At 39.7% G+C, this 15,890-nt stretch overlaps 1 protein-coding gene across 1 annotated transcript in view; it reads left to right on the top strand.

Moving 5' to 3' along the window:
• UBR1 (ubiquitin protein ligase E3 component n-recognin 1) overlaps positions 1-15,031 on the top strand; it is a 150,255-nt gene extending 135,224 nt beyond the window's left edge. The window contains exons 45-47 of the mRNA XM_055435348.2: positions 9,990-10,160; positions 11,628-11,729; positions 13,951-15,031. Coding sequence (XP_055291323.2) covers positions 9,990-10,160; positions 11,628-11,729; positions 13,951-14,092 — 415 coding nt within the window. The 3' untranslated portion in view covers positions 14,093-15,031. The remainder of the gene's footprint in view (positions 1-9,989; positions 10,161-11,627; positions 11,730-13,950) is intronic.
• Positions 15,032-15,890: the final 859 nt, after the last annotated feature.

The raw sequence follows: 15,890 nt of genomic DNA on the forward strand, positions 1-15,890 counted from the left end.
TCCCAGAGGGCTCTGAGATTGTCCTCATTTCTTTTAATTCATTTTTCTTTTTTCCTCTCTGTTTTATTTGTTTCTACCATTCTCTCTTCTACCTCACTTATCCTATCTTCTGCTTCTGTTATTCTACTGTTGGTTCCTTCCAGAGTGTTTTTTATCTTATTTATTGCATTATTCATTATATATTGACTCTTTTTTATTTCGTCTAGGTCCTTGTTAAACTTTCTTGCATCTTCTCAATGCAATGAAGTGTCCAGTAATGAGTTTATGAGGTGTCAGTGGGTTTGGTGTGACTTTGGGCAGCCTGTATGTTGAAGCTCAGGGCTATATTCCTGTGTTGCTGGAGAATTTGCATAGTACGTCTTGCTCTGGAACTTGTTGGCCCTTAGGTGGTGCTTGGTTTCAGTGTAGGTGTGGAGGCGTTTGATGAGCTCCTATTGATTAATGTTCCCTGGATTCAGGAGTTCTCTGGTGTTCTCAGGATTTGGACTTAAGCCTCCTGCTTCTGGCTTTCAGTCTTATTCTTACAGTAGCCTCAAGACTTCTCCATCTATACTGCACCAATGATAAAACATCTAGGTTAAAGATGAAAAGTTTCTCCACAGAGAGGGACACCCAGAGAGGTTCACAGAGTTACATGGAAAAGAGAAGAGGGAGCAGGGAGATAGAGGTGACCAGGAGGAGAAGAGTGGGAATCAAAAGAGGAGAGAGCAAGCTAGCCAGTAATCACTTCCCTATGTGCTCTCCCCAGTCTGGACCCCTCAGAGATGTTCATGGAGTTTTACAGAGAAGAGAAGACGGAGGAGGGAGACAGAGGTGGTTAGGAGGATAAAGGGGAGAATCAAAAGGAAAGAGACAGATCCAGCCAGTAACCAGTTCCCTAAGTGTTCTCCACAGTCAGGAACACACAAAGAGATTCACAGAGTTGGGTAGAGAAGAGAAGGGGGAGGGAGGAGCTAGAGGCGACCTGGTGGAGAAAAAGTAGAGTCCAAAGGGGGAGAGAGCAGTCAAGCCAGTAATCTCGCTCCCAAGTAAAAATGGGTACTGAAGTTTGGGTTCTTAAAGGTACAAAATTGATAACAAATACCAAAAAGCAAAGATGAAAAATCTAGAGTAGAGGTTGGATTCTCAAAAATAAAATATTAAAGAAAAAAACAAAGTCACAAAAATTATAAAATATATACATATATGAAGTTTGCTTTAAAAAATAGGGTCTTTTTTTTGCAAAGTAATAGTAGGTTATAAAAATGAAAATTAAAGGAGCAAGAGAGGACTTAAATTTTTTTTTAATTTGTTTAAAAAAATTTTTTAATGATAATAGTAAAAATATATCTAGGACTTTCTCTGTTGTTGTTGTGGACAGTGTGGGGTCAGTTCATTTTCAGATAGTTCCTTGATCCGGCTTATACTTCTCAAGATCTATAGGCCCCTTCCCATGTAGTTGGTGCTAACTACAGGTTTTTCATCTATTGCACCTGTTACTTCCAAGGCGGTTCCCTCTGTTTGTTTTAGCTTCTTCTGTTTGCTGGTCTCTTCAGTGTCTAATTTCCACCCTGACACAAGGGGGCGGTGGTGGACACTTTTTTAGGCTCACAGTTGTGCTGTGGGGAGAAAGGAACACTGCAAACAAATAACACTGGTGTGTGCTCGCAGTGTCTCGGCCACTGGATTTGCCCCCGCTCACGGCGTGTGTGCTTTCCCTGTCTACACTGCTTAGGCTCTAGGTTGCTCTGCTGGGAACTGTCTGAGGCCGGCCCTGAGTTGTATGCACTTCCCAGGTCTAAGCTGCTCAGATTCAGGTACTCGGATATCCACAAAGGCACACTCGATTGGGCCTGCGTTTTGTGCCCTTCCCAGGTCCAAGCAGCTCAGGTGACCAGGTGCTTGGCGAGCACAGTCAACCCCAATTGAAGGCTGCGACTTATCGCCTCCCCCGTCCCTGCCACCCGGTTTTGTGGGTGTACAACTGGCGCACCTTCTCAGGTGTGCCATATGTCTCTTCTGGGGAGCTGATCTCTGGCTGTGACCCTCCCAGTGGGTGTCAACCATCCAGAATCCCAAGAAGTCTTGGTTAGCAACAAAGCCTGCTTGCAGTTTGGTAGATGATGCCTCTCTGGTGCTGCGATTGCCCGCTTCTGGCTCTGGCTGCCCTCGCCTGCCTGTCTCCAGCGGGGGATGGGCCAGTCCACAGCCGGCTAGCTCTGATCAGTCCTTGGTTCTCTGAGCGGGCCTGGCAGTGTCTTAGGTTAGGGTTTTTTGTGGGATAGCTATCCCACAGTCTGGTTTGCTATCTCAAGTTAGTTCCCTCAGATTGCCCTCAGGCCATTCAGGCCTTACTCTAAGCACTGTAGCCCGCACTTCCCTGCCCAGCCCCCGCTCGTTAGTGGCGGATGCGGGTGCTTGCGCTGCTTCTCCTGTGCGAGTTACCGTTGGGCATGTAATCTGTGGGTTTTAATTATTTATTTATTTTTCCTCTTGGTTATGTTAACCTCTGAGGTTCCAAGGCTCGCCACAGACTTGCCAGTGAGAGTGTTTCCTGGTGTTTGGAATCTTCTCTCTTTTTTAAGACTCCCTTCCCCTGATGGATCTTCATCCCTATCTCTTTCGCCTCTCTTTTTATCTTTTATATTTTTTCCTACCTCTTTCAAAGACAACGGGCTGCTTTTCTGGGTGCCTGATGTCTTCTGCCAGCATTCAGAAGCTATTTTGTGGAATTTACTCAGTGTTCAAATGTTCTTTTGATGAATTTGTGCGGGAGAAAGTGGTCTCCCCATCCTATTCCTCCGCCATCTTAGGACCACCTCTCTTCCTTATTTTTGAAGGATTGTTTTGCCAGATATCAGATTCTTGGTTGATAGTTTTTTTAGTTTGAGCACATTAAATGTGTCATCATACTATTTTCTAGCCTCCATGGTTTCTGATGAGAAACCAGCAGTTGATTTTATTGAGGATCTCTTGTATGGGATAAGTTGCTTCTCTTTAGCTGCTTTCAAACTTCTCTCTTTGTCCTGGCTTTTAACAGTTTGGTTATAACATGCCTAAGTGTGGATCTCTGAATTTATCCTGCTTGTAGTTCAGTTTGATTTTTGGATGTGTAGACTCGTATATTTCAACAAATTTGAGAAGTTGTTAGCCATTATTAGTATTTCTTCAAATTTTCTTCCTCTCTGTTTATCTTGGACTTTTGTAATGCATGTGTATATTGGTGTGCTTGATGGTGTTCCATTAATGCCTTAGTCTCTGTTCCTTTTTCTTCATCCTTTTTTATTGGTCTGTTCCTCTGACTCCATAATTTCAATTGCCCTGCCTTAAAATTCACTAGGAACCTACAGAGGAACCTGGAATTGGATAGGAATGTGGAATGTGAGGTCCATGAATCAAGGCAAATTGGAGGTAGTCAAATAGGAGATAGCAAGAGTCAACATCGACATTTGAGGAATCAGCAAACTAAAATGGACTGGAATGGATGAATTTAACTCAGATAACCATTGTATCTACTACTGTGGGCAAGAATCCCTTAGAAGAAATGGAGTAGCCATCATAGTCAACAAAAGAATCCAAAACACAGTACTTGGATGCAATCTCAAAAATGACAGAATGATCTCTGTTTGTTTCCAAGGCAAACCATTCAGTATCACAGTAATCCAAGTCTATGCCCCGACTAGTAATGCTGAAGAAGCTGAAGTTGAAACGGTTCTATGAAGACCTACAAGACCTTCTAGAACTAACACCCAAAAAAGATGTCCTTTTCATTATAGAGGACTGGAATGCAAAAGTAGGAAGTCAAGAAATACCTGAAGTAAAGGGCAAGTTTGGCCTTGGAGTACAGAATGAATCAGGGCAAAGGCTAATAGAGTTTTGCCAAGAGAACGTACTGGTCATAGCAAACACTCTCTTCCAACAACACAAAAGAAGACTCTACACATGGACATCATCAGATGGTCAGTACTGAAATCAGATTGATTATATTCTTTGCAGCCAAAGATGGAGAAGCTCTATACAGTCAGCAAAATCAAGACCAGGAGCTGACTGTGGCACAGACCATGAACTCCTTATTGCCAAATTCAGATTTAAATTGAAAAAATAAGGAAATGGTTTAGTATTCAGGTATGACCTAAATCAAATCCCTTACAGTTACACAGTGGAAGTGACAAATAGATTCAAGGGATTAGATCTGATAGACAGAGTACCTGAAGAACTATGGATGGATGACATGTCCAGGAGGCAGAGATCAAGACAACCCCAAGCAAAAGAAATGCAACAAGGCAAAATGGTTGTCTGAAGAGGCCTTACAAATAGCTATGAAAAGAAGGAAAGTGAAAGGCAAAGGAGAAAAGGAAAGATATACCCATTTGAATGTAGAGTTCCAAAGAATAGCAAGGAGAGATAAGAAAGCCTTCCTCAGTGATCAATGCAAAGAAATAGAGGAAGACAATAGAATGGGAAAGACTAGAGATCTCTTCAAGAACATCAGAGATACCAAGGGAACATTTCATGCAAAGATGGGCACACTAAAGGACAGAAATGGTATGGACCTAACAGAAGCAGAAGATATTAAGAACAGGTGGCAAGAATACACAGAACTATACAAAAAAAATCTTCACGACCCAGATAATCACGATGGTGTAATCACCAATCTACAGCCAGACATCCTGGAATGGGAAGTCAAGTGGGCCTTAGGAAGCATCACTACAAAAAAAGCTAGTGGAGGTGATGGAATTCCAGTTGAGCTATTTCAAATCCTAAAAGATGATGCTGTGAAAGTGCTGCACTCAATATATCAGCATATTTAGAAAACTCAGCAGTGGCCACAGGACAGGAAAAGGTCAGTTTTCATTCCAATCCCAAAGAAAGGCAATGCCAAAGAATGCTCAAACTACCACACAGTTGCACTCATCTCACATGCTAGTAAAGTAATGCTCAAAATTCTCCAAGCCAGGCTTCAACAGTACGTGAAAGCTGGATTTTAAAAAGGCAGAGGAACCAAGATCAAATTGCCAGCATCCTCTGGATCATCGAAAAAGCAAGAGTTCCAGAAAAATATCTAATTCTGCTTTATTGACTTTGCAAAAGCCTTTGACTGTATGGACCACAACAAACTGTGGAAAATTCTGAAAGAGGTGGGAATACCAGACCACCTGACCTGCCTCTGGAGAAATCTGTATGCAGGTCAGGAAGCAACAGTCAGAACTGGACATGGAACAACAGACTGGTTCCAAAGAGGAAAAGGAGTATGTCAAGGCTGTATATTGTCACCCTGCTTATTTAACTTTTTTGCAGAGTACATCATGAGAAATGCTGGACTGGATGAAGCATAAACTGGAATTAAGATTGCCGGGAGAAATACCAATAACCTCAGATATGCAGATGACACCACCCTCATGGCAGAAAGCGAAGAAGAACTAAAGAACCTCTTGATGAAAGTGAAAGGAGAGTGAAAATGTTGGCTTAAAACTCAACATTGAGAAAACTAAGATCATGGCATCTGGTCCCATCACTTCATGGCAAATAGATGGGGAAACAGTGGAAACAGTGACAGACTTTATTTTTGGGGACTCCAAAAACTGCAGGTGGTGACTACAGCCATGAAATTAAAAGACACTTGCTCCTTGGGAGAAAAGTTATGACCAACCTAAACAGCATATTGAAAAGCAAAGACATTACTTTGTCAGCAAAGGTCCATCTAGTAGAAGCTTTGGTTTTTCCAGTGATCATGTATGCATGAGAGTTGGACTATAAAGAAAACTGAGCACCGAAGAGTTGATGCTTTTGAACTGTGGTGTTGGAGAAGACTCTTGAGAGTTCCTTGGACTGCAAGGAGATCCAGCCAGTCCATCCTAAAGGAAATCAGTCCTGAATATTCATTGGAAGGACTGATGTTGAAGCTGAAACTCCAATCCTTTGGCCACTTGATGCGAAGAACTGACTCATTGGAAAAGACCCTGACGCTGGGAAAGATTGAAGGCGGGAGGAGAAGGAGACAACAGGACGAGATGGTTGGATGTCATCGCCTACTCAATGGACATGAGTTTGAATAAATTCTGTGAGTTGGAGATGGACAGGGAGGCCTGGCGTGTTGCAGTTCATGGGGCCGCAAAGAGTCGGACATGACTGACTGACTGCACTGAACTGAACTGAAAATTTACTATTTCTTCTGCATTCTATTCAACCCCTTTGTAAGCTTTTAATTTCTGCTATTGTGTTTTCCATTTGTTTCCTTTTTATAATTACTCTTTACTGATATTCCCTACTCTTTCATATATTTTCCTAATTTCCTTAGTTTTTTTTTTTTAATCAATGGTTTCTTTCAAAGAGCGTATTTAAGAGAGTTAAAGTCTTTGTTTTTAGTGTGTTGGACTTCCTTAGGGGTAATTTCTTTCAATCTCTTTTTTTTCCTATGAGTGAGCCATACTTTTCCATTTCTTTGTAAGTTTTCCTGAGAATGGGACATTTTGAGTATTGTCATGTAATAACTCTGGAAATTAGAGCCCCCCCCATCCTAGGAACTGCCATTGTTGCTGGTAAAGGCTATAGTTACATTTGTTTTAGTGACTTTTCCAAGCCTTTTTTGCAAAGACTCTACTCACTGTTGTGTGTTCTGGAACTAAAATCTCTGTTCCATTATCTCTGTGGTCAGCCAATAACTGACAGAGATTTCCTTAAATGCCTGGATCCAATAAGAAAAAAAAAAAAGAGAATGAAAAATATAGACTGTTTTGCCTCATTAAATCCTCTCTACTATCATCATTGCCAAGAAAGCTGCTTCAGCCCATGGGAGTTGAAACAATGGCCAGTCCCTGTGCCAGCCCCTCAGTGAACTGTCAGGCAAAATTAAGCTTACAACCCTGATTTTTTTTAGGACAAGGTCCTTCTTGTCCACCTTGGCAGCAACACACTGCACCATGATTGTGGGCAGCCACCCCCATAGCTACCTGCTATGGAGCTTGGGGATAAGGATGATAATCTCTCTATAAAATGCCAAAATTCGCTGAAAGTTACCAGCCTCTTTTCTGTCAGGCACTCCTTTGGACACTGCAAGTGTTTGTCCAGACTCAGTTCCCAAAATAATTGCTTCAGACAGTTTTTACCAGATTAGTAGTTGTTCTGGTAGAGGAACCGCGCTGTTCTCAGCTTCGCAAGCAAGTAACACTCTTGGAAATATCTTTTATACATGTGTTTTTAGACACTGTTTTCCATGCATTACACTGTGGTGACCATTTTCATGCACTGAAATAACGCTGAAGAATTCTTTTTTTTTTCCAGACACAATCTTATATGGAAGCCCAGTATTATGTAACAGTAATTATAACAGTAAGACAGATAACCCTGTGATTCAGATTTGAGCCTGGGTACTGGAAAGAGGAATACACTCCTTTCTTGGCACCATGTTCCTCCCACCTCAATCAGATTAAACACTGTTCTAAAGCAGTGTTTCTCAAACTTCCTTTTATCTTCTTCCCTTTCATTGATCACTTCCAAATCAAAAAATATTGTCTGATAAAGACTAGTGAGAAGCAGTATAAACAAGTTACGTTATATTCATTGCTAATACTATGTGTGAATTACCTGTTAGTTACTTCTGTAAGAGAACAACATGAGCTTAAACCCATATTTCTATATGATGAAATTATGTTCTATGAAGTTAACAGTAATTTTCATTTTGCAATTACCATCTTTAATATGATGCAAGTTATTTGACTAGCATAAGATGAAGAACAGCACAGCACCGGTAAAATGTCACTGAATGGAGAAATCAAATTCATATCTAGCCACCGGTGTGTGAATATTTCATATTGGAATCATAGTGCATCATCTTGGAAATAATGACCCAAAGCTACAATTGATTCAATTATGTATCCTTGATGCTCCAATGGCATTACACACAACACCCATAGCAAATCAGACATGAAAGTAGCAGTAACTTATAATTAAAAGGCAAGAATCCCAGTAGTCTGAAAATCAAAGCCTGTTCAAGACTCAGTTGAGAATGTACCGTTAATGAAGCATCCTGTCCCCAAATTGCAGAAATTCCAAAGCTCAGTTGGGTGTTTTATAATATTCCCAAGCATTGTGCAACAACTAAACTTCTTAGTAAATCTAATTAGGTCTCTCACTAAACATAAATAACTCTCAAATTTAAGGATACCAATTAGTAATTCCAGGTGACTGCCTCTATCTGTAAGATGACTTATTAGTAGTCTTTAGTTATATGTTAAATAACTTGCTGTCACTTGAAGGAACCAAAGGAGAGATTGCATTTTAGGGTCATTTTAAGGGCTTGAAGAGCCCTCCTTTGGCCTGCTCTGAGCATCACAGCCCTACAGGATGACTAACAAAATTGTCTTACTTAGTTATAGCCATTGCATTTGAGCCACAAAGCCAGGGGATATAACTGGCCCACCCAGCAGGAGCTTGGGCAGCGCATTCCTCAGCCTCTATTCCCAGTTAGAATTTACTTCAATATCAGCTTCCTTGCTGCTTGTCTCATGCAGATTAAAGTCAGCCAGCTAAAGAAGTGGTTTTATCACTTACCTCTCAGCCCTTGAAAAATTAGCTGGATGATTTCAAAGATTGCATCCAGATCCAAATTCAGTGATTGTCCTAATCTTAGGGCTGCATTGGTACCACAGAGGTCCAGTGAATAAATATTGGCTTCATTCAAGAGTGTCATGCAGTTGGCTCTTAGGAAGATCTGAGAAGAATGTTAATCATTAATCCAAGTGAAGATTCTCCTGGGTGATATTAGATATTATTGGTTTCAAGTAAAAATGAAAATAAATATTATGTTCTCTTCCAGTTTTATTTTTACTACCAGTTTTCATTAAAACTGAATCATTTCTAGGTAGAAGTGTGGCTGCTCAGTGACTGTGTTTTAGGCATCATCCCCATTTTCCTCTATAGGATGGAGTTCAGTCATTCTGTGCTAAATGTGAAAGAAAATGCTGGCTTTATCCAAAAAGAGCAACATACTGGAAGTGAAACTAATCCCCACATCTGTAGGAGACAGGAATGGAATACCTGTGCACAGAGTCCCCCTGCTCCTGTATAGACAATGGTGGTTTTCTTATCTTGCCTAAGACACTGGACTTCAGAGAATAAATTGTTAATACCCTAATAAAAATTTGTGTTGGTGCTCTTTATTCTAACCCAACTGTGGGCATCACTAGATCTTTCCTGGGATTGCATTTATTTTTTGCTGTGCAAATTGATGTTTGCTTTATATCCATTATATAGCAGATAGGAATATAAAGCGCTCCTTTTCAGAGATAGCAATTATCACTTTAATATAGAGTGATACACCCCTTAGGGGTCATTTATAGCAAAGATCTGTCATATCACTGTGTCAAATGGCCAAATCTCATAGTACTACTTATTTAGTTCAAGCAAATCAACTTTGTTACTTTTTCCTTCCAAAGACTTGACTGTGTTTCTGGGTTGGAAGGTGCTTCAACTCAAAGACTGCAGTCTCCCCTTTTCAAGTCTAAAGATCTTAATACTCCAAAGAAGTTGGGGAAATATGTTCAAACCCTTACTAAAAATTGTGGTTAAAACAACCGCCACAGCTATATATACCTTCAAGGTCATATTGCGCCAACATTAGGGACACAAACTTGACTGAACCAATCCAGAGGGGGGAAATTGGCTATAAATCAGTCATGTCCAATGAAGACTGAATTCTCTAAATGCATCTCAATCTCAAGGCATATTTAATTGCCAGACTCTATGGGAAATCACCAGAATCATATTCAAAAATAGTTTCTTACTATGGATTAATCAGAAGACTTTTTGTTGTCTTAAGGAGAAATATTAAAGAAGAATCATCTAATTAAACATTTCCTTGTCTTTTAGAGCTTGCTTCACTGCAAAGCTGCCAGTGCTGAAAGCACTGCTAATACATCTGAAACACTGCTAAATATTATATATCCATTGCTAACTGGTTATCTTGCTTTTATTGTTTCTCCATCATATTAAATGCTTTCTTCCCTTTTGAGGTGCCCACGGTCTGCAGATGACGAGCGAAAGCACCCTGTCCTCTGTCTTTTCTGCGGAGCCATACTATGTTCTCAGAACATTTGTTGCCAAGAAATCGTAAATGGGGAAGAGGTGGGAGCTTGCATTTTTCATGCACTTCACTGTGGTGCTGGAGTCTGCATTTTCCTAAAGTAAGTAGGATGCTTCATAATGAACTGAGGGAATTTGAGTCCAGTCTAGAGGCCATTATGGCAGCACAGTATGTTGATAGGATATGATCTGTCAGAAGTTAGAGCATAGACTTGTTATTCACATGCAATTGAAATAGTTTCAAAAATTAGTAGTTAAAAAATAGGAATCTATTCACATTTTTATTATTTGTGGAAAACCTTAAATATGAAACTTTATATTGATTATTCTGCTAGTGTGTAAAACTCAAAATAGAGTGAAAGAGTTTAGAGTCTTAAAACTTACATTTTCAAAGGACGTGTAAATTGTTACTTTATATTGTCCTTTGAACATTTTAATTTTCTTCACTTTGCTGTCAGTCAACCATTGTTTTCCCTGGTGTATTAGCAAATGACTGAGAACAGACGAGTAATCTCTCATATCTACGAAAGAAGGGTTCCTGAGAGAGGGAATTCAAAGTCAATGCGTGTGCTTTTTCTTTCCATTCTCTCTATGTAATATAGTTTCTGTTTACATAAACCCAAACATCTCACACACTGGGGAATATATAATCACTGCTTCTCAGCATCTGTTGGAACAAGGGGAATAAGTGCATGGAAGCCATGTTCAAACATCTGTTTTCTTTTAAGGAATCTACAGCAAGTCACCTACTACCTATTCCAACTGTTTATTTTATCATTTCTCTCTAGAGAACTTACCCCTACACAAACATTATTTTTTATTTTTCCATTTCTCTGCTCTAAGAGTCCCAGGCATCTTCAAGTTTGCAGTGGTTCTTTATAATGTGTACTCCTAGAGGCTGGCTCTAACCAGAAAAGGCATGACACTTCCATAGATGACCTTCTTCTGGCCCAGGGTTATCAGACTAGGAGATGTTCTGTTCTTTGGTTAAGTTCCCTCCCCCACCTCAAGGTCATAGGTCAGGAAAGAGGGCGGAAACAACCCTAGCCACTATTTTCCAGGGTACCTATGGTTCAGACAGGACAACCTCTTTCCTTTCTTCAGTATATTTAGTCAGCTTCCCTGGTGGCTCAGAGGTTAAAGCGTCTGCCTCCAATGCGGGAGACCCGGGTTCAATCCCTGGGTCGGGAAGATCCCCTGGAGAAGGAAACGGTAACCCACTCCAGTATTCTTGCCTGGAGAATCCCATGCGCTGAGAAGCCTGGTAGGCTACAGTCCATGGGGTCGCAAAGAGTCGGACACGACTGAGCGACGGAACGAACTGGCTGACCCCATTTCCCTAAATCCATGGATCCTTTCCCGTAGCGTCAACAAAAACAGCAATGTTCATTTTCTTTTATTTAGACAAAGCACACTTTAGTCTACTTGTCTATGTTTATATTATCTTTATACTGAATTCCTAACAAGACACCCGTGGCCATTTCTTTTCTCTAGATTAACTTGATGCAGTGCCTGTCATTTGCATACACGCACTTCCTAATATTCCTGTCATTTGTTTTGTCCTTCAGAATCAGAGAGTGTAGAGTGGTCCTGGTTGAAGGTAAAGCCAGAGGCTGTGCCTATCCAGCCCCTTATTTAGATGAATATGGAGAAACAGATCCTGGCCTGAAGTAAGTTTTTTTTTTAAATTTTACTCATATTATTGTACGTGGATGGTAGCAGGTCTTTAAACACAAAATCTAGTGTTACATATTTAGAGATATTTTAAATAGCTATAAGTTGAAAATGTTAAATATGATGCTATCCTAAATTGTTTAACAGATAATTTTCAACAATTTTGTGCTTCTCCAAAATTTGAGGGTAGGGTCTTCCCAGGCGGTCCAGTGGCTAAGACTCCCCACTTCCACTGCAGGGGACACAGGTTTGATCCCTGCTCGGGGAACCAAGATCCTATATGCCCCTGGAGGCCCCCTAAAAACACAGAAAACAAATTGAGGTAATAACTTCTCCAAAATTTTTAGACCCAAGTCATCCTAAAATTTGAATCCTCTATTATTTTTAATCAGCCTTTCTTTAGAATTACTTGAAAGGTTTAATTTATATATATTAATTATATATATCAACATATATAAAAGAAAAAAGAATCTGTGGTGTCCAGTGAGGGAGCTTGGTTTAAAATGTATATTCATAGTTTCCATTGTAATACTTGAAACTTTTTATTAGCCAGCTATGTCAGCCCCCTTTGCTCCTAAGCATTAGCAAAAATACTTAGAATCCTGAAATTTTCTATATCCTTCACTGATGTTTGGAGAAGAAAATGGCAACCCACTCCAGTATTCTGCCTGGAGAATCCCATGGTCAGAGGAGCCTGGCGGGCTACAGTCCACAGGGTCGCAAAGAGTCAGACACAACTGAGCGACTTCACTCACTCACTCACTGATGTTAACAACTGGAGTACCACCCATGGGTATGAGAAAAATAAAGAACATCTAGATAAAGTTTAGATTCCCCTTACCGTAAACTGTCTCTCTTTGTTTAACTGAAAGTTTGTTCTTTTGAAGTGTATTACTCAATATGAATTGGTTTATTAAATGAGGTTTGGAATTTCTTTGTTCATAAAGGAAATTGTGTTTTATTGTAACAGCTTTTAACCTGTATATAGGAGGTCTTTGGATTCAGGAAGAAAAACGCTAGGTGGTGAAAGTAGTTAATGATTGAAGATAGGTCTGAGTTGTTCCAGGAAGGTGTGAAGAAGCAGAATTTTTAAATTAGTTAGGTGATATGAAAGTACTCAACCCAATGAGACATGTGAGGCCCTCGAGACTGAGAATCTCACAGTTTTCCATCATTGGCAATAGACAAACTTCGGTCATTTTGGATTAGTTGTTACACAGTGTTACAATCTGTGTGACCTTAGAATTGGTGTGGAGTACTTTTATTTAAATACTTGCTAATCACCAGCAAGTTTGTTGTGTCATAAAGACAATAACAACCAAATATTTCTGAGGAACAGCATATAATTTGAGGGCTTAATGTGACACCTCACATCTAATGTCTACCATTATAAGTTCAGAAATCAAAACTGAATAAACTGGATGAGGCCAAAAAGCCATTAAAGACCCACTTAGGCTAGCACTCAAAATTGAATAGAACTGAGTCAAGTTATAAACCTTTCTGGCGACTTAAATGAGGTCCCATAATGCCCATGGTATGTGAAAGTGAAATTGTTAGTCTCTCAGTAGTGTCCAACTCTTTGTGACCCAGTGAACTGTAGCCCGCCAGGCTCCTCTGTCCCTGGAATTTTCTAGGCAAGAATACTGGAGCGGGTAGCCATTCTCTTCTCCATGGGATATCTCCAACCCAGGGACCGAACCCAGGTCTCCTGCATTGCAGGCAGATTCCTTACCATCTAAGCCACCAGGGAAACCCAAATGTATTTGGTCTTTCCTAGCACAATGCATACATGCTCAGACACATCCAACTCTTTGTGACCCTGTGGACTGTAGCCCGCCAGGCTCCTCTGTCCATGGGATTCTCCAGGCAAGAATACTGGACTAGGTTTCCATTTTCTATTCCAGGGGATCTTCATGACCCAGGGATCAAACCTGAGTCTCCTGCATCTCCTGCAGTGCAGGCAGATTCTTTACCACTGAGTCACCTGGTATACTTGACCTATTTTTCTGAATCAAGAAGTAGGTGTCTGCTTCATTAGCCAAGGGACTGATCCAGGTCATAGTGATCAGTGTTGAAGAGAAAATATACTTTTTAAAACCTTGTCCTGGTGATTCCACCCTGTTCCAAGAGCATCTCAAACATTCAGTATAATTTAAACAATAAAGATATGACAGTTACTTGATTCAAACTTACATGTTTTGTTATTTTCTCCTAAAGGAGGGGCAACCCCCTCCATTTATCTCGTGAGCGGTATCGGAAGCTCCATTTGGTGTGGCAACAGCACTGCATCATAGAAGAGATTGCCAGGAGCCAGGAAACTAATCAGATGTTATTTGGATTCAACTGGCAGTTACTGTGAGCTCCAGCTCCACCTTGGAACAATCACGAATGAAGACAGGAATGAAGACTGATTAAAAATTATGGAGACCTTGCTGAAGGCTGGGGAAGGGTTGGAGGGTCTTTTGCTCCATGTCCAGATTCACATACATCAATAAAATATTCCTTAATGGAGTATTTCTTTCAGTTAGCAAACAAATGCTTAAAAGGGGAAAAAAAAAATAGGTTAATCTGTTTTATGTACCAGAACACTAAAGAATTTCTTCTTCACCCCAAGTGTCTGATTCTGCTAATAGTTCCAGAAAACTCATTTCCCTTCATCACCTGTCCCATTTCACTCCATCATCTGAAAAGTGAAGTCACATCAAGCAGTTGGCGAGCATTCTTATATATTCTTTAACTCTTCTACAATTTGGTGTTTCCACCAAATTTGGTTTAGCTAATGGATCACTGACAAGATTTCAATGATCTGTGATAGTCTTCCTTGCAGCTAAAGAGGAATTCAGAAACCATGTGGTATACTTCAGTTGAGAAAGTTTCCTAAAAAGTAAACATTTTATTAATATTTCTCTCTTAAGGAAATGCCCCTCGTGTTGCATTTATTGTTTCAGTCAGAAATTAAATTTCTCTATGGAGTTTCCATTTCTACAGCAAATTTCTGCTGGTATGGAAAAGCTTTTTTTCCTTGAGGTCAAATTTCTGTAGACAGTTAGGATAATGTATTCATTATTTATCCCTGATGTGACAAAGCCTGCAATCCTCACTTCTGATGGTGAGGATTAGCTTTGTTGGGTTTTGAAATTATACTTTCTATTTTACAAAGGCAAGTTTCTAAAATGAGTTCACTTATCTCTTGATTGTGGCACTGTATTTAATTCAGAAACCTGTTGCAGTTCTGTTTAAACTATCCATAGAATGAGGTAAAAAAAATTCCCCCAATGAGTGAAGCATTGGATGTAAATTGGAACAATCAGATTTAAGCCTGTTCTGTAACCTTCTAATGTCTTTGTAAGACAGATCCTTCATTTGTTATCTGTGTGCAAATTTTTCATAAACTCTGGGTAGACGATGCGTACAACCAACCAAAAAAGCCATGTGATCAGTGGTCTGTGTCCTATTATATATAACATGCTGTGGTTGAGCCATCTTGTTTATAAATAACAGAGCTCTCCTGAATCTGTGCATAGACTTCTTGGCTTTTACCTTTTTATATCAAGAACTTGTAATATGAAACAGAAGGCAGAAGTGAAATTGAGATCTTATATTTTAGCTTCTGTTGTCTCTGGGATAAAGTTAGAAGTTTGAAAGATGCATTCAAAGACTATCTTATTTTGCCTTTGGTGACCATGGTCATATGTGTTTAAATGTTTTCCTACTTTCTTTCTGTTCAGCAAAAGCAAGCAAATAAAAATATATTTGCAAATTGATGATGCACATTTGGGGTTAGGTTTTTTGGTATCTTTATGTAACATAAGAAAGCCTGGATTTTTCAATAAGGGATTGGCATGAACAAGTATCAGAATCACAATCATGATTTTCTACTTGAATAATTATCATTCAGAAAATATCAGGAAATATTAATAGATACAACTCTAGTGAACAATTTATAACTAGTGATGGGTGAGGATTAGAAATTTCAGTATTCAGTTTGTCAAATTTGCCAGTATGATTAAATGATTGCATTTCCCTTTATTTCTTATATAATTCTGTTGGATGGATTTTCTGGAAAAGTTTGAGCCATTTGTCTGGGAAACAGAAGATGATCACTTCTGCCCTAATCAATTGGCCCCAGTTTAGCAAAGATAAATTGATTTTTCATT

This window comes from Moschus berezovskii, chromosome 9, assembly GCF_049115385.1.
Source record: "Moschus berezovskii isolate FMDL1 chromosome 9, NW_MosBer_1.0, whole genome shotgun sequence".
In the NCBI taxonomy this organism is placed as follows: Eukaryota; Metazoa; Chordata; class Mammalia; order Artiodactyla; family Moschidae; genus Moschus; species Moschus berezovskii.